This window comes from Pleurodeles waltl, chromosome 2_1 (genome assembly GCF_031143425.1).
Source record: "Pleurodeles waltl isolate 20211129_DDA chromosome 2_1, aPleWal1.hap1.20221129, whole genome shotgun sequence".
In the NCBI taxonomy this organism is placed as follows: domain Eukaryota; kingdom Metazoa; phylum Chordata; class Amphibia; order Caudata; family Salamandridae; genus Pleurodeles; species Pleurodeles waltl.
The window spans coordinates 46,904,626-46,923,733 of record NC_090438.1 but is presented as its reverse complement, the minus strand read 5'-3'; the positions used below and the strand labels follow the sequence as shown (position 1 = coordinate 46,923,733).

Sequence of the window (19,108 nt, the reverse complement as noted above, 5' to 3'; positions counted from 1 at the left end):
ACGAATGTGAAGCATAGCAGGTTGTCATTTGTAAAGTTCAGCTGAAGCAAATGTAGGTCAATGTGTGCAGCAAGTGCGTGGTGACACCATGCTCCCAGCTGAGCCCACTTGAGAAGGTTTGGCTAGTGTGTGAGCACCTGTGCCGCGGGTGGCATCACAGTCTACCCTAGCCAGATTAGTGAAAGGCTGCTGTGACCAATTAAAGTGCTGTTCTACCGATGCGTATCAACGCGTTCAGTATTCGTCAGTGGTAGCCCTTGGGGTGCATAGGAATGTGGTCCTGAGGGGCCAAGGAACTCTGGAAAATGCAGTTCCCGGGTCCAGTTTGCACTGAAAACATGCAATATACTCACTTTGGGAGAAGGGATATGCCTATTTATATTAGGCTAATAGGCAAAATGTAAGCGCTTATAAGGAGGAATATTAAATGAAAAAGGTTTGACATAATGAGCTTCAAAGAAGCTCACTGCCTTTGGTATGCAGAACTGGCTATCCTCTGAGGAGGATACCGGCCCCTCGAGGTGACCTGCTGGTGTGGCCTGGGACCTTGTCCCATACGCAGCTCAAGTCCAGAAGAACAGTCCTGTAAGTTGTTGTGAACTACCTGTTTGCAGTGTCTATTTCTTTCCTACAGGATAACATTGGGGCACTTGAGGCTGAAAAGCATCTCTGCATCCGTGTGCCTCTGTGCCTCCCGAAGTGACACATTGGTGCTGCTTCAAACCTTGCCCCCATACTTACCTTCGCTTCAGAAGAAAAGTCCTATAAGTTAAGTGACTGAATGCAATATGTATTTTCCCAATAGAAACATTACAGCTCCAGAAATTCCAGTCTACTTTTGAAATGTGTATTAAAAAAAAAAAAAAAAAAAAAATCATAACTTGAGAAGTACTAACCTGATCTCGATCTTAGTATCTAAATTCCTTTAAAAATAAGTGTTAATTTTATAAATTGGTGTTGGATTTCTTTGAGTGTCTCTTGGTTACTGCTAGGTTTTAGGGTTATTTTAGCCCGTCAGCCAATAAGGGTCATCATGGAGACTCTGCATAGTGCCCCTTACATTGGTACACTACATGGATACACAAAAGGATGATGGCCGGAGTGTTGAAACCTTTCAAACACTCTCCCCCAGTCACAGATCTGGGTTTAATCAATCATTCTTTTGCTCACCATGCCACCCCAGTTTGGACCCAGCCATATGCAAATCAGTCTTGACCCTGTTCCCCATGGAAACAGTCCAGCCTGAACTGCCAGGCCAGATCCTCCCTGGACCAGAAACCAGCATCCTGGGACCGGTTTCAGGGTATCACCCTTCTTCAGCCAGGCTAGCTTGAATCCAGTGGAATTATTGAAATTAGTGAAATTATGTGCGACCGCATGTTACTGGCATTAGTCAGTAGAGAATGCTTCGCTGAGATTGCTTGTGGTATACAAAGCTTTAGTCAATTATTGTAGAAGGGAGCTCTTATGCTGCTGGGGCTGTCAGGACAGTCACTCAATCAGCAGGACAAGTGCAGTTCTCATGGAGAAAACAATGTCCCCAGTTGAGGCTAACGGCAGGTACCCATGTCCATCTAGGGAATCCTGTATGGTAGGATGTTGCTTTGAGGATCCAGCAGATACTGATAAGCCTGCTCACAAATCCAGTTTGTACATGTGTCCATGTCTTGCTTCTAGGCTAGCTAAATTGAATTTGTGTCTTCAAGACAGGAGAACTCAAAAGCATCCTTTGAGCAACATTGTTGTTCTTATCGCATCCCTTGTTCTTTGAAATCGAGCTGTGCTCTGTCCTGAGCTGGCCACACAGTTTTTATGAAGGTTCCTAATGTCCTGGGAGCAGCCACTGTGCTTACCACACCTTCAGGCCAAAGGTGCTTGTATGGCAATTGTTCAAGTTTTAAGTTGGCACACAGACGATACCTGTAGCTCACCACTAAGACTGTCCTGGCAGCTCCAACAATGCCTATATTCGGGGACAAGTTTCTGTAACAATATGTACCTGCGGCCTTAAAAGCCTAGAATCACTTCCCCCCCCAGCTAATTCATATGACTTCCTTAAAGTCCCTGTACCAGTCTCCACACAGTAGCTATGGTGCAGACATTGTTGGATGTTACAGATGTAGTTGGCTTGCATGGAGTTTTCCTTTGTGATCTCGCAAACCCCGAAACACTTTCCAGGTGGGCCAGGTGCAGGGCAGGTGTGGTATGCCAAAGCAGCCTTGGCAATGTTATTGTACCCCCTCCCCGGGGTGGGGAATCTGAAAGATTGAAGCACTGCTGCTTTTGTTACTGGATTCCAATAATGCAGCACTGCTGCAAAACCGCCCCGCCTCCCACCACAGCCAGTCCGGCCCGTCTAGTGAATAGGTCTGTTACAGTGGTATGTCTTCTGGCAAGGTGACAAAAGTAGCCTGAGAGTAGGGCAGGGGCCGGGGCTCCACCATGTCCATCAGTGTGTACTTCTTGGGAGTTGTTTTGAATCTTGCCTCTGATTCTACATTTTGTATTTGTTTTTTTTTTTTTTTTTTTTTTTTTTTTAAGTAAACCGTATTGCTGCTGTAACTTGCTGAGAATGTCAGCTGGTAATTACAATTACCCTAAATATTTAACTTTTTTCATTTATGTCCATAACTTTTACCCTAGCATACCTTAACTTGTTGATGACCATGCTTGCTGCTGTGCCTCAATACTTTTCAATTTGAATTCTAGGCAGTGATTATATAGTCTTGAAATTAGCACATTGTGGAAATTGTTTGAACACTTTGTAGTTTGTAAAGTAGTGATTGTGGTTATGATTACTGCAAACGAGCTTTATTTTAAGAGCGTACAAGAGGGTGGGGTGCTTACTGTCAGTGCAGAGGTACATTTCATTGTCACATACTTGGGTCTTTGAAATTACATCTGCTGACTACGGTTCCAGTTCTACGTGCTGTTCTCTTTATGGAGACCCTGAAGTGCTTCCTTACATCTTTGGGCAGGAGGGCTCCCAGGCACAGGCTTCGCCACAGCACAGAGCAGCGATCAGCTTTGTTTGTACAGCGTGATCTGACAACACTGACAAATACTCCCAAGGAGATGGAATTTCCACACTGAAGAGTCAGGCGGGTGCAGCCAGAAGCACACTTGGTGGCTCAAGGGCTCACTCCAGTATTTTGCTTTGTAGTTTTTCTCATTGTCTACTTGCTCAGATCTGACCGGATTCATGGGCAGTCTACTCTCCTGTGGTGGTTCCGCTAGACTTCCAATAAAATTCTGTTGATTTCTTGTATTGTTTCCCCGAACTTGGCTGTCGATTTTAAGCACTGGATCTTAGAATTCTGTCTGCTTGCACGGAGTTTCCTGGCAAACAGTTCGTGAGAACCCCCCCAAAAACCCCTCCCCAACCATCCACCACTGCGCAAACATGCCATTCTTTGCAGACCACAGAATATGGTTGCTAAATTCGGGACCACTGTGCCTCATACCTAGCCTCATACCTAAATGGATACGAGACGTTACCTTAAACTCTTCTAGCAAAGAGGTTTCTCAAATTTGCTAAAATAACTGTTATCCAAAAACAATACTTTTCAGAATAGTTGTGATTTCACTGAATAGATGCCACAGGCCAGCACCCCACTCCGAAAAGTGTTCCAGCTCAAGACTGCATTTGAAAACCTGCCATTATATGGGCAGATCGATATCTTGGCTGCAGTCCAATAGTGAAGGACGCTGTTATAGTTGTGATGTTTACAAATCTTTTTTTTTTTTTTTTTTATATGTAAAAATCACTCACCTCATGTCCATTACAGCTAGGAGACGTGCAAAAGCTTTTAGTTAAAATAAAAAAAATTGAGTCATGGTTCTAAAGTTTGGGAAGCCCTGATCTAGCAGCTGCTTAAAAAATAAAAAATTAAATATCACGTCCATTATAGTAGTAATCTCGAGCATTGAAATGCTGATCTTTCCTGGGTATTAATGCAGACAGTGTCCTAATGCATAGGAGTCACAAATGGTAGATTGGGGAAGTTGAAACTGGTTGCAAAGAATCCTTAACGTGCACATGCAGCTACTGCAACAGGTGATCACACATGTTCTCCTGCTCCAATTGTACACAGATGGTGCACAAGTCTATCTCGCTCCAAAAAGTTATCTTGTGACATGAACTATATCATGGAATGCCTCCTGCATGCTTTCTTCTAGATGAACTGCCTGCATCTAGATTGGCAAATCCAAAAATAAGGTAATGAATGGAATGCTGTAATCTCAGCCACTGGCAATTGCTTGGGCCGCATCCCAATCCGTTTGCTTTTTTTTTTGCCCACCATGCTACCCCAGCTTGGGCCGAGACACATGCGAATCACTCATGACCCTGCTCCCTAAGGGAACAGTCCAGCCCGAGCTGCTTGGCAGCACAAGCGAGGGTAGCATGCTTCATATTGGTTTGAGCATTTGAGTCTACTCTACACTGGTGTGTAAAGTAAAATGCAAATCTCAGTATGTTTGATTTAATCCTTCAACCAGCAGAGCAGGTCACAACAGCCCTGTTGGAAATGGCCCTTTTTTGCAGGGTTATCTGCAAACTTTTTGTCTTCTTCCTATTTTTCAGGTCTGTTTTTTGCTGGTTTATTGCCCCGCGCACTTTACCACTGCTAATCAGTGCTAAAGTGCAGGTTCTCCCTATAGAAATTTTACTGTTGATTGGTTTATCCATGACTGGCATATTTGATTTACTGTCAAGTCCCTAGTGAAGTGCACTAGAGATGCCCTGGTCCTGCAAATCAAATGCTACTAGTGGGTCTGCAGCACTGGTTGTGCCACCCACATTAGTAGCCCTGTAAACATGACTCAGACCTGCCACTGCTGTGTCTGTGTGTGCAGTTTTAAACTGCCAATTTGACTTGCCAAGTGTACCCACTTGCCAGGTCTAAACCTTCCCTTATTATACATGTAAGGCACCCCTAAGGTAGGCCATATTTAGCCCCAGGGGCAGGATGCAGAGTATGTTTAACGTAGGACATATACTAGTGTGGTTTATATGTCCCAACAATGAAATACTGCCAAATTCGGTTTTCACTGTTTCAAGGCCTATCCGCCTCATAGGTTAACAAGGGGGCTGTCTTTAAATACCCTTGAAGCACAGATTCCTCTTAGAAGCAAATTAAAAATGAAGTTTAGGGTCTCTGAACTTGCAATGTAAAAAATCTTTTATTAAAGTTGGTTTTAAAATTGTCTGTTTTGAAAATGCCACTTTTAGAAAGTAGGCATTTCCTTGCTTAAACCATTCTCTGACTCTGCCCGTTTGTGGATTCCCCCGTCTGGGTCAGTTTTGACAGTTGGGCTGTTCACACCTTCTCTAGACAGTGACACAAAAAGGGGGTGGGGGTGTAGCCTACATATCCTGATGAGCTGTTTGAGTTAGAGGAGAGGGACGAGTGGTCGTTCACACCTGAAAGGAATGTGCTTGCCCTCACTCAATGGAAACCCCCCCCCCCCCCCTTCCAACTTCAAACCCAGAAGAGGGTATAAGAAGACTCAATACCCTTGAATTCAGAATCAAGAGGAACCTCTGCCCAGGAGTAGAGCTGAAGGAGGAGTACTGTCCCTTTTCTGTGTTGCTTTGCTGGACAGGCCTGCAGTTTATGCTTCTGCCTTAAGAGTGCAAAGGGTGAACTTTGCTGTGTGTCCTGTTTGAGAAAGTTCTCCAAGGGCTTGGAGTAGAGCTTGCCTCCTGTTGGAAGTCTCAGGGACACTAATGACGTCCGTTTCCTCGACCTGCAGCACTGGGAACTGTGTGTTTTGTCCTGTTCAAGAGGAGAAACCACTGCGCAGCTGGCAACAAAGCCGCTGGCCGCACTGAGACCTGCAGATGCGGAGTCGCATTGCACCACTTCGCGACCCTGGTCTCACCGACTTCACCGAGCCACTGTTGGCACCGCGACCTGTGGGCCCGCACTCCGGCATCGCCTGCTCACACTGTAGCCTGGGCCTCCCTGATGACACTGATCCTGCTGACACCGGCGCCGCTGCCTGCACCGTGGCCTGTGGACACTGCTCGTGAGGAACATGAAGCACCGTCCCGTACCGCAGCCCCGGTCCACGGACACCAGCACCATCGACTCAAGTGTAGTCCCCAGGAATCCCTGCCTGTACGGTGGCCTGTGGACACCGCTTGTGAGGGTCACGAAGCACCGTCCCGTACTGCTGGCTTGGGCCTACTGACGATGGCGCTTCTGCAACGACCACGCCGCTCCCTGCAACGTGACTTGTGGACACTGCACTTTGCATCGCCCTGCTTCACACTGCAGCCTTGGTCTCAGACGCCGCTGGACGCCATCACAGAGCTGCTGCCTGCACTGTGACCTGTGGGCACTGCACGTCTCATCGTCCCGCTTCGCAACGCAGCCCTGACGCCATTGCTCCTGACTTCATCAGCCTGGAGTTCGATCTGCAACGCGTGTGACTTCAAGGGCCCAACGACTCCTGCGCAGACTCTGGAACCGACATAGCTCTCCAGAGCTCACCGCGAGGATCACAATGCCTTACAAATCCAAGGTACTGTTTGCGGGTCTTCCAGACACCATAGATGGCATGCGATGCTGTGGCCGCCTGAACTGTTGGATTTGTTGATCACAACGCCGTGATAGACCAGGTGGAGCTGTTGACGTCAAGGAACTGTATTTTTGAGTAAATCTTGCAGAATTCATGTTTATATTACTGTATGTTGGATTTTGATCATATATTTCCAAAGCATCTGTGGGGCCTATGAAGGCTTGGCAATATTGTATAACAACACTGCTGTTCTGGCAGTGCTGAAACAGAAAACTGAAAGAAGCTTTAGAGAGAGCGGTTGTAGGAAGTTGGCTCTGTATGTGCTATTTCAAAGTAAGGAATAGCATGCACAGAGTCCAAGGGTTCCCCTTAGAGGTAAAATAGTGGTAAAAATAGATAATACTAATGCTCTATTTTGTGGTAGTGTGGTCGAGCAGTAGGCTTATCCAAGGAGTAGTGTTAAGCATTTGTTGTACATACACATAGACAATAAGTGAGGTACACACACTGAGACAAATCCAGCCAATAGGTTTTTGTATAGAAAAATATCTTTTCTTAGTTTATTTTAAGAACCACAGGTTCAAATTCTACATGTAATATCTCATTCGAAAGGTATTGCAGGTAAGTACTTTAGGAACTTTAAATCATAAAAATTGCATGTATACTTTTCAAGTTATTCACAAATAGCTGTTTTAAAAGTGGACACAGTGCAATTTTCACAGTTCCTAGGGGAGGTAAGTATTTGTTAGGTTAACCAGGTAAGTAAGACACTTACAGGGCTTAGTTCTTGGTCCAAGGTAGCCCACCGTTGGGGGTTCAGAGCAACCCCAAAGTCACCAGACCAGCAGCTCAGGGCCGGTCAGGTGCAGAGTTCAAAGTGGTGCCCAAAACACATAGGCTAGAATGGAGAGAAGGGGGTGCCCCGGTTCCGGTCTGCTTGCAGGTAAGTACCCGCGTTTTCGGAGGGCAGACCAGGGGGGTTTTGTAGGGCACCGGGGGGGACACAGGTCCACACAGAAATTTCACCCTCAGCAGCGCGGGGGCGGCCGGGTGCAGTGTAGAAACAAGCGTCGGGTTTGTAATGGAAGTCAATGGGAGATCTAGGGATCTCTTCAGCGCTGCAGGCAGGCAAGGGGGGGGTTCCTAGGGGAAACCTCCACTTGGTCAAGGGAGAGGGACTCCTGGGGGTCACTCCTCCAGTGAAAGTCCGGTCCTTCAGGTCCTGGGGGCTGCGGGTGCAGGGTCTCTCCCAGGTGTCGGGACTTAGGATTCAAAGAGTCGCGGTCAGGGGAAGCCTCGGGATTCCCTCTGCAGGCGGCGCTGTGGGGGCTCAGGGGGGACAGGTTTTTGTACTCACAGTCTTAGAGTAGTCCTGGGGTCCCTCCTGAGGTGTTGGATCGCCACCAGCCGAGTCGGGGTCGCCGGGTGCAGTGTTGCAAGTCTCACGCTTCTTGCGGGGAGCTTGCAGGGTTCTTTAAAGCTGCTGGAAACAAAGTTGCAGCTTTTCTTGGAGCAGGTCCGCTGTCCTCTGGAGTTTCTTGTCTTTTCGAAGCAGGGGCAGTCCTCAGAGGATGTCGAGGTCGCTGGTCCCTTTGGAAGGCGTCGCTGGAGCAGGATCTTTGGAAGGCAGGAGACAGGCCGGTGAGTTTCTGGAGCCAAGGCAGTTGTCGTCTTCTGGTCTTCCTCTGCAGGGGTTTTTCAGCTAGGCAGTCCTTCTTCTTGTAGTTGCAGGAATCTAATTTTCTAGGGTTCAGGGTAGCCCTTAAATACTAAATTTAAGGGCGGGTTTAGGTCTGGGGGGTTAGTAGCCAATGGCTACTAGCCCTGAGGGTGGGTACACCCTCTTTGTGCCTCCTCCCAAGGGGAGGGGGTCACAATCCTAACCCTATTGGGGGAATCCTCCATCTGCAAGATGGAGGATTTCTAAAAGTCAGAGTCACCTCAGCTCAGGACACCTTAGGGGCTGTCCTGACTGGCCAGTGACTCCTCCTTGTTGCTTTCTTTGTTCCCTCCAGCCTTGCCACCAAAAGTGGGGGCCGTGGCCGGAGGGGGCGGGCAACTCCACTAAGCTGGAGTGCCCTGCTGGGCTGTGACAAAGGGGTGAGCCTTTGAGGCTCACCGCCAGGTGTTACAGCTCCTGCCTGGGGGAGGTGTTAGCATCTCCACCCAGTGCAGGCTTTGTTACTGGCCTCAGAGTGACAAAGGCACTCTCCCCATGGGGCCAGCAACATGTCTCTGGTGTGGCAGGCTGCTGGAACTAGTCAGCCTACACAGACAGTCGGTTAAGTTTCAGGGGGCACCTCTAAGGTGCCCTCTGTGGTGTATTTTACAATAAAATGTACACTGGCATCAGTGTGCATTTATTGTGCTGAGAAGTTTGATACCAAACTTCCCAGTTTTCAGTGTAGCCATTATGGTGCTGTGGAGTTCGTGTTTGACAGACTCCCAGACCATATACTCTTATGGCTACCCTGCACTTACAATGTCTAAGGTTTTGTTTAGACACTGTAGGGGTACCATGCTCATGCACTGGTACCCTCACCTATGGTATAGTGCACCCTGCCTTAGGGCTGTAAGGCCTGCTAGAGGGGTGTCTTACCTATACTGCATAGGCAGTGAGAGGCTGGCATGGCACCCTGAGGGGAGTGCCATGTCGACTTACGCGTTTTGTCCTCACTAGCACACACAAGCTGGCAAGCAGTGTGTCTGTGCTGAGTGAGAGGTCTCCAGGGTGGCATAAGACATGCTGCAGCCCTTAGAGACCTTCCTTGGCATCAGGGCCCTTGGTACTAGAAGTACCAGTTACAAGGGACTTATCTGGATGCCAGGGTCTGCCAATTGTGGATACAAAAGTACAGGTTAGGGAAAGAACACTGGTGCTGGGGCCTGGTTAGCAGGCCTCAGCACACTTTCAATTGTAAACATAGCATCAGCAAAGGCAAAAAGTCAGGGGGCAACCATGCCAAGGAGGCATTTCCTTACAGCGGTCATAGCCTAACTTGCTTCATAATTATTGGACCTAAGGGTGTCTAGCCAAGTGGGGACTGCATTACAAGTGTAGTAGTCCTGTCTAGAAACTCAGTTGCAACTGTCAATGTGCCAGATTATACATTTGTTCTAAACTTAAGTTGTTCAGATTTGTGAAAAGTAGATGCTGTGAAGTATCCTCAGAAATGGTCTACGTCTGATGGTATTAATAATCTAAGCAGCCCGGTTGAAGGATGCTAAGTTTGAAAGCCTAAAACTCAAAAACTAAAATACATTGTCAATATGGACTCTTGGTAACTGATAGAGTGCTCTGCAATGTGGTTGCTTTATTTTTTTAAAAGCTGGCCTCTTTCTCTCTAGTTCATATGTAATGGAGCCAGCCTGAAAAGAGCCGGCTGTGTCTTTACCTCCCAATCCATCCAAGGGAGAAATGTTGGGTACTGGAGAATTCAAAGATTAAATAAAAGAAATGGGTTTAGCAGTAGATCCTTTGTAAAGACCAGACATGGAAGTACTTCTAAGTAAATTTGTTTAGCTGCTGACAGACCAGATCTGGGAATTCTGTAATTTAGGACTACAAAAGTGGAACAGAAGGGTTGAGCGCACTTAGCAACCACAAGCTTGGTATGTTGGACAGCCCTCTGCTTGCATGAAGTAGTTCAGCACTGGATGAGCGCTTTATAGCGTGCATCAGTACTGTTGGATTTAATAGCAACTTCTCAAATTTTGCCACTGTTCCTTAGAATAAAGAATATTTATTTTCAAATTGAGTTTCTCAGACATTTGTTTACTCATTTATTTGCAAACTTTCACACCAAATTCAGGGTGAATTTTCTGTTGTGTTCTTGCATTATCCACTTTGCTCTACCCTGTTTAATTCAGTAGTTATATAGGACTGAAAAATGTGGAGTGCCTTTGGTTCATGAGAATCCCAAACTATGCTAGATTACCAATAGTTTGTTTGATCTGTGTTTATTTAATAGAAATGCTTAAATATTCCCGCAACTCTGACTTTAAGCAGCAACTTATACTGCCTGTTTTTTTTGCATAGGCTTACGTGCGTAAGAGGTGTAACAGATGTACAATATTCACCATGGCATGCTAAGGGATTGGTTAAACGATATCTGTAGGAAAGTACCATCTTGCCTGGCATGTTACCCCCATATTTCACTGTATGTATGTTGTTTAAGTCCTTGTGTCACTGGGACCCTGCCAGGCAGGGCCCCAGTGCTCATAGTATGTGCCCTGTATGTGTTACCTGTGTGATGCCTAACTGTATCACTGAGGCTCTGCTAACCACAACCTCCGTGTTTATGCTCTCTCCGCTTTCCATATTTGTCACTAACAGGCTAGTGACTAAATTTACCAATTCACATTGGCATACTGGTACACCCATATAATTCCCTAGTATATGGTACTGAGGTATCCAGTGTATTGGGGTTCCAGGAGATCCCTTTTGGGCTGCAGCAGTTCTTTTGCCACCCATAGGGAGCTCTGACAATTCTTACACAGGCCTGCCAGTGCAGCCTGAGTAAAATAACGTCCACGTTATTTCACAGCCATTTACCACTGCACTTAAGTAACTTATAAGTCACCTATATGTTTAACCTTCACCTGGTGAAGGTTGGGTGCAAAGTTACTTAGTGTGTGGGCACCCTGGCACTAACCAAGGTGCTCCCACATTGTTCAGGGCAAATTCTCCGGACTTTCTGAGTGCGGGGAACACCATTACACGTGTGCACTGTACATAGGTCACTACCTATGTACAGCGTCACAATGGTAACTCCGAACATGGCCATGTAACATGTCTAAGGTCATGGAATTGTCACCCCAATGCCATTCTGGCATTGGGGGGGGACAATTCCATGATTCCCCGGGTCTCTTGTGCAGAACCCGGGTACTGCCAAACTGCCTTTCCGGGGTGTCCACTGCAGCTACTGCTGCTGCCAACCCCTCAGACAGGTTTCTGCCCTCCTGGGGTCCAGGCAGCCCTGGCCCAGGAAGGCCGAACAAAGGATTTCCTCTGAGAGAAGGTGTAACACCCTCTCCCTTTGGAAATAGGTGTGAAGGCTGGGGAGGAGTAGCCTCCCCAGCCTCTGGAAATGCTTTGATGGGCACAGATGGTGCCTATCTCTGCATAAGCCAGTCTACACGGGTTCAGGGATCCCCCAGCCCTGCTCTGGCCTGAAACTGGACAAAGGAAAGGGGAGTGACCACTCCCCTGACCTGCACCTTCCAGGGGAGGTGCCCAGAGCTCCTCCAGTGTGTCCCAGACCTCTGCCATCTTGGAAACAGGGGTGTCTGTAGCACACTGGACTGCTCTGAGTGGCCAGTGCCAGCAGGTGACGTCAGAGGCTCCTTCTGATAGGCTCTTACCTCTCTTGGTAGCCAATCCTCCTTCCTAGGTAGCCAAACCTCCTTTTCTGGCTATTTAGGCTCTCTGCTTTGGGGAATTCTTCAGATAACGAATGCAAGAGCTCACCAGAGTTCCTCTGCATCTCCCTCTTCACCTTCTGCCAAAGGATCGACCGCTGACTGCTCAGGACGCCTGCAAACCCTACCGCAACAAAGTAGCAAGACTACCACTAGCAACCTTGTATCGCTTCATCCTGCCGGCTTTCTCAACTGTTTCCAGGTGGTGCATGCTCTGGGGGTAGCCAGCCTCCTCTCTGCACCAGGAGCTCTGAAGAAATCTCCCGCGGGTCGACGGAATCTTCCCCCTGCAACCGCAGGCACCAAAAGACTGCATCACTGGTCCTCTGGGTCCCCTCTCTGCACAACGAGCGTGGTCCCTGGAACACAGCAACTCTGTCCAAGTGACTCCCACAGTCCAGTGACTCTTCAGTCCAAGTTTGGTGGAGGTAAGTCCTTGCCTCCCCAGGCTAGACTACATTGCTGGGTACTGCGTGATTTGCAGCTGCTCCGGCTCCTGTGCACTCTTCCAGGATTTCCTTCATGTACAGCCAAGCCTGGGTCCCCAACACTCGTTCCTGCAGTGCACAACCTTCTGAGTTGTCCTACGGCGTCGTGGGACTCCCTTTTGTGACTTAGGGTGGACTCCGGTTCACTCTTCTTCTAAGTGCCTGTTCAGGGACTTCTGCGGGTGCTGCCTGCTTCTGTGAGGGCTCCCTACGTTGCTGGGTGCCCCCTCTGTCTCCTCCTCCAAGTGGCGACATCCTGGTGCCTCCTGGGCCACAGCAGCACCCAAAAACCCTAACCGCGACCCTTGCAGCTAGCAAGGCTTGTTTGTGGTCTTTCTGGGTGGGAACACCTCTGCAAGCTTCTTCACGATGTGGGACATCATCCTCCAAAGGGGAAGCTCCTAGTCCTCTTCGTTCTTGCAGAACACCAAGCTTCTTCCAACAGGTGGCAGCTTCCTTGCACCCTCAGCTGGCATTTCCTGGGCTCCTGCCCACTCTCGACACTGTTGCGACTCTTGGACTTGGTCCCCTTGTCTTACAGGTACTCGGGTCCGGAAATCCATTGTTGTTGCATTGCTGGTGTTTGTTCTTCCTGCAGAATCCCCCTATCACGACTTCTGTGCTCTCTGGGGGGTAGTAGGTGCACTTTACACCTACCTTTCAGGGTCTTGGGTGGGCTATTTTTCTAACCCTCACTGTTTTCTTAGTCCCAGCGACCCACTACAAGCTCACATAGGTTTGGGGTCCCTTCGTGGTTCGCATTCCACTTTTGGAGTATATAGTTTGTGTTGCCCCTATACCTATGTGCTCCTATTGCAATCTACTGTAACTTTACATTACTTGCATTACTTCCTTTTGCTATTATCTGCATAATTTTGGTTTGTGTACATATATCTTGTGTATATTTGGCATCCTCATACTGAGGGTACTCACAGATACTTTTGGCATATTGTCATAAAAATAAAGTACCTTTATGTTTAGTACTTCTTTGTATTGTGTTTTCCTATGATATTGTGCCTATGACACCAGTGGTATAGTAGGAGCTTTACATGTCTCCTAGTTCAGCCTAAGCTGCTTTGCCATAGCTACCTTCTATCAGCCTAAGCTGCTAGAAACACCTCTTCTACACTAATAAGGGATAATTGGACCTGGCACAAGGTGGAAGTACCTCTGGTACCCACTACAAGCCAGGCCAGCCTCCTACAATATCCCCCACCCCCATTTTCATTAATGAAAGGGAATCGTTGGTTTTGCTAATTTCACTTGCTTTCCCTTTGATGAAAGCCTTTAACATGTCAAATATATGCATAGAATCAATCTAGCAGTCTGTTTTCACCAGATTGGTGGAAGCTGGCTGGTACCAACGCACAAGCCCGTGAGTGGTTCAGATTAGTCTAGAGTTGAAGTGGGATCTTCTGATAGCAGTTCATTAAATTAAGCTTGTAAAGGGACATTTGATAGTATCTTTGTCTATTAAAGAATGCAGTAGTGTGGCGAGAACATAATCATTTAAAAAAAAAAAAAAAACATTGTCTAAATGTACTCAGCGGTCAAATTTATTTTAAACATTATCGTGATCCAAATTAAGGCAAATGATATTCTAAATCTATAGGTTGAATGTAGTTCATTTTAACCTTGTTTACTGCCTAATAAGCACTTTGGCTGGGGAAAAGCGATTTGGAGCTGCTGTTTTGTAATGTTCAGCTAACCGCAGGCAAATTGCGTTTTGAAAGTAAATGAAAATTGTGAGGCCAAATTTTTTTTTAATTTTTTTAAATCCTCAAGTACCTAAATGAATTGATCAACCGAACTACCTGTTGAGAACAAAGCTGGATAGCTGAAAACTGTTTCAGTGGCTAAATGAAATGAAAATCAAAAGTCAAAAATTGCATTACTTAGAGGACTTTTTGTTCAGTGACAGTTACTACTTCTATGCTTTGATCATGTTTTTTCTTGGAGAAGGACACATTTCTATTTTAGTTTAGGACTTTTTAAATAGTTTGTTTACTTTGTATACCTAATAGTATGGCTATCACTTACATATGAAATATTTCCCATTTGTCTTTAGGTGACTCTGGGCAATGATAAATCATTCACCTATGATTACGTGTTTGATCCGTCCACTGAGCAGGAAGAAGTGTTTAATACCGCTGTTGCTCCGCTGATTAAAGGAATTTTTAAAGGTAAGTGAGATTTGGGTCATTGAAGTGATTGCTAAGAATTACAATTGCTGAAGGGAAAAAAAAAAAAAAATGTGTGTATATATATATATGTATATATATATATATATATATATATATATATATATATATATATATATATATATATATTGATTAGGTTCTTATGCCTATGTAACTATGCCTTTAAATCGTCATGTACCCCCCTCCTTCTGTTTTTTTGGGAATACTAGCACCCCACCCTACTCCTTTGGTATTTTTAACTCCTGCTTCTGCTGTATTGCTATTATTGCTTGTGCATTGTAGGATCTTCAATTATAAAAATAAAAAAGAAATTTTCTTGTCTACATGAATTATCCCAGAACAGGTAATTTTCTCTACAATTGGAAACAAAGCTAGCTTTTTAAACTTTAGATAAAGTACTCAAGCTTAAGGATAAAAGTTTCCAGTTACATTATTCTTTTGGGGGTGGGGGAAACGTGGCCAATTTAAAACAGTAAAATAAACTACTTCTGTTGCCAAAATAATCAAGTTGGGAGATTAATGAACGTGTGATGGTCCATTTATCAGTGTTTCTTTTCAAAGTCTTTTCCCCAAACTTCTCGGAGTAATGTGAAGGTGTCTGGGGTGTGTGTTGTTCTGTTCATTGATATAAATTTTCTCTCTGTGTGGGAATTGGGACCTAGTCTGTTTCGTCTCCAGTGGACTAATTTCTGGTATATTCTCTATGCCTATGCAGTAAGATGCAAGAGCATGCCTGAGCTAAAGGTAGTGTTAGAACTGGGTATGAAGCAGATCATGTTCTTAACTGAGATCTGAGAAAGGCCTTGTGTGCTTTGATAGAATCTCTTAAAGGGGAGTGTAGGAAGCTGGCACTGTGTATATATCAAAATGAGATGTAGCGTGCAGTGTCTAGGAGTTGCCCAAGATGCTTGACAGAGGCAGTAATGGATAATACTAATGCTCTATTTGTGGTAGTGTGGTCGAGCAGTTAAGCTTATCAGAGGGTAGTGCAAAGCATTTGTTGTACACACAGACCATAGAAGAAGCACACACTCCAAGACTTCCCTCCTGACCAATTGTTTTTATTGGCTTTCCTATTAGAGGACCCGGAGTGAGGGAAAGGGGGGGGGGGGGTGGGGGGGGGGCTGGGTTTAGGGGAGCCCTTAAATCCTGCATTTAGGGGTGTTACCGGAGTCAAATGGCAGTAGCCAATGGCTACTGTCCCTGAGAGTGGCTACACCCTTCCTGTGTCCACTCCCTTTGGGGAGGGGGACACAAACCTAACGCTCAGCTCAGGACACTTTAGGGGCGGTCCCAGCTGGGGTGGTCACTCCTCCCTGCTTTCCCTAATTTTCCTGCCAGATTTGCCACCAAAAGTGGGGCTATGTCCAGGGAAAGGGTGGAGGTGAGGGGGGCAATTCCACTAGTTTGAGTGCCTTGTGGGACTGTAACCAGAGGCTTGAGCCTTTGAGGCTCACTGGCAGGTGTTAGTTCCTGCAAGGTGGGGGACTTGGAGTGAAGCACCTCCACCCAGGACATGCTTTGTTTCTGGCCACTGAGAGCACAGAAGCACTCACTCCATGTGGTCGGAAACTTGTATGAAAGTGGCAGGCTGGCACAGACTGGTCAGCCTTACACTAGCAGTAGGGCTAACATACAGGGGACATCTCTAAGATGCCCTCTGGGTGCATTTTTCAATAAATCCCACACTGGCATCAGTGTGGGTTTATTGTGCTGAGAATTTTGATACCAAACTTCCCAGTATTCGGTGAAGCCATTTGGAGCTGTGACAAACCCCCAGACCATTTACTCAATATGGCAATAACAACATCTAAGAATGGACTTATACACTGTAGGGACATATTGCTCATGCAGCTATTCCCTCACCTGTGGTATAGCGTATCCTGCCTTAGGGCTGTAAGGCGTGCTAGAGGGGTGACTTGCCTATGCCATAGGCAATGGATTGTGGGTGTGGCACCCCAAAAGGGGTGCAGTGTGGACTTTCTTTTTTCTCCCCACCAGCACACACAAGCTGCAAAGGCAGTGTGCATGTGCTTGGTGAGGGGGCATAATACATGTTGCAGTCCTTGTAGACCTTCCCTAGCCACAGGGCCCTTGGTCCCGTGGGTACCTTTTACATGCTCTGAGCTAAGGATCAGTCGAAGAGCTAGGTCTTGAGGTCCTTACTGAACTGTGACAGGGTGGGGGATTGCCTGAGGTGGATGGGGAAGGTGTTCCAGGTCTTGGCAGCGATGTGGGAGAAGGATCTTCCTCCGGCTGTAGTTTTCTGGAGGCAGGGGATGTTGGCGAGGGCCTGGTTGGCGGTTAGAGTTGTCCGGCAGGAATGTAGGAGAGTATGTGGTTGTGGTAGGCTGGTCCGGCGTTGTGTAGGGTCTTGCAGGCATGGGTCAGGAGCTTGAATGTGATTCACTTGTTAATAGGCAGCCAGTGTGGGTCTCTTAGAAGGGCGGAGGTGTGGCTGTGTCATGGGGCATTCTTGATGAGATGAGCGGAGGCGTTCTGGATGCGTTGTAGTCTTTTCCGGGTCTTGTTGGTTCCGGCGTAGTGCATTGGCGCAGTTGAGGCGCCTGCTGACAAGGGCCTGGGTGACTGTCCTTCTGGCTTCGGTAGGAATCCACTTGTAGATTCTTCAAAGCATGTGCTGGGTGTGGAAGCAACCGGTTGAAACTGCGCTCACCTGTTGGTCCATTTAGAGCGACGAGTCTAAGATGACGCTGAGATGGTGGGGGTGTTTCCGAGGGCGGTGGGCCACCAGGACTTGTTCCAGGTGGATGGTGTGGAGCCAAAAATGAGGACTTCTGTTTTGTCTGAGTTCAAGTTTGAGGCAACTATCTTTCATCCTGGCAGCAACTGCTTTAATTCCTTTGTGGAAATTGTTGGCTGTGGTCGGGTTGTTGGTGAGGGAGAGTACCAGTTGGGTGTCGTCGGCGTAGGAGACTGAGTGCGTGGCTTCTGACTATGGCGGCCAGTGGGGTCATGTAGAGGTTGAAGAGGGTGGAACTCGGGGAGGATTCTTGGGGAATGCTGCAGCTGATCTTGGTGGCTTCCGAGAGAAAGGGGTGGAGTCGGACCTTCTGTGTTCTGCCGGTGAAGAACGAGGAGAGCCATTGCAGTACTGAGTCTCGGATGCCGGTGTCGTAGAGACTGGTGCTTAGCGTGTCATGTGAGACTCTTAGTGGTGGCAGAAACGTCCAGGAGGATGGGGGTGACTGTCTTGCCTCGGTCGAGGAGGGTGTGGATGTTGTCTGTGGCGGTGAGGAGGGCGGTCTCGGTGCTATGGTTGCTTCTGACTCATGACTAAGAGGGGTCCAGGATGTTGGTGGCTTCCAGGAAGGTGAGGATCCACTTTGATGTCTGCTACGGATCATACAGACTTGGAGACACCTCGAAGGTCATGACTTGGCTGCCCAGCAGGCTCTTTAACGTCCAGAGGTGGTTTCTTAGGCAGCTGGGATCTCGATGAGTGCTGGGTGTCTTAGCTTTTAGTTGTTCTGGAGACTAACAGGAGGCTAGCAACTAGCCCTTGGAGCCACGTATTCCATCTTGGCAAAAGTGGAGCTTCTTTCCAACTTGTGGGCACAGCCAGCACCATCCTACTTGTGGGTTCCCTCTGTTGCACCTTGTGCAGTCTCTTTGCTGAGGTCCAGGTGGAGACAGCAGTTCTTCTATTTTTCCAGTCGTGATCTGAGGACTCTGTCTGGGATGTGACATTTATGCTATCATAACGTTTCCGGGAGTAGAGGACTTGCTATCCAGTAGTGCAATAGTTCCAGCATGGCAACCCATCTCACTTTCTGTCCTTTCCTGGGGGTTTGGCCACCAAACAATTCCAGGATATGCTTTTGTAACAAAAACCAAGATGGCTTAAGCCACCTTCTGAGGAGCCCTGGCTACACACCTGGGGTGTACCCAGCTTTGAGCCACTCCTGCAAAACCAGTTCTGCAAAGGGATTTACCCCTCTAAAGTAGATGCCATTCTGCCTGCCTACACAAAGGAATGGGTCTGTTGAGTTGTGATTGTCATTTACTTCAATGAGGCAGTATCACCATTGAAGCCGGGCTGACTGTGGCCACTGCCCAGTAGTCATTTTGCTGTAGGTGACGCCTCCGCCCTCCAACAGTTCTTTGTTCCCTTTTATTGGGAGTGCTTCGCACTACTTAGCAGGGGAGCACAGCATGTTGTCTCGGGTGACAACTCCTGCAGAAAGATAGGAAATACTACTGGAAGTTAGGTCAACAAAGTGGTGACTTTCTAAAGGCACTATTGTATTAAGTTAGCTTAAATATAATCTCAGCAATGAGCCTTGCTTAATGTAACTTTGATACCTCAGAGGAAAATCTTTGGTGGTACCACTTGGAAGTTGGCACTCCGTGCAGTGGCTAGTGAAACTCCATGTTAGCTAATGGCACTACTGGCCTTGCTACAGTGAGAATGTTAATTTAATGTTTTCATTGTTAAATACCAAATTA

At 47.1% G+C, this 19,108-nt stretch overlaps 1 protein-coding gene across 2 annotated transcripts in view; it reads left to right on the top strand.

Annotated features, from left to right (window-relative positions):
- KIF4A (kinesin family member 4A) overlaps positions 1–19,108 on the top strand; it is a 147,715-nt gene that overhangs the window by 30,097 nt on the left and 98,510 nt on the right. For both annotated transcript variants that reach the window (XM_069209661.1, XM_069209667.1), the window contains exon 3: positions 14,506–14,620. In XM_069209661.1, coding sequence (XP_069065762.1) covers positions 14,506–14,620 — 115 coding nt within the window. The remainder of the gene's footprint in view (positions 1–14,505; positions 14,621–19,108) is intronic.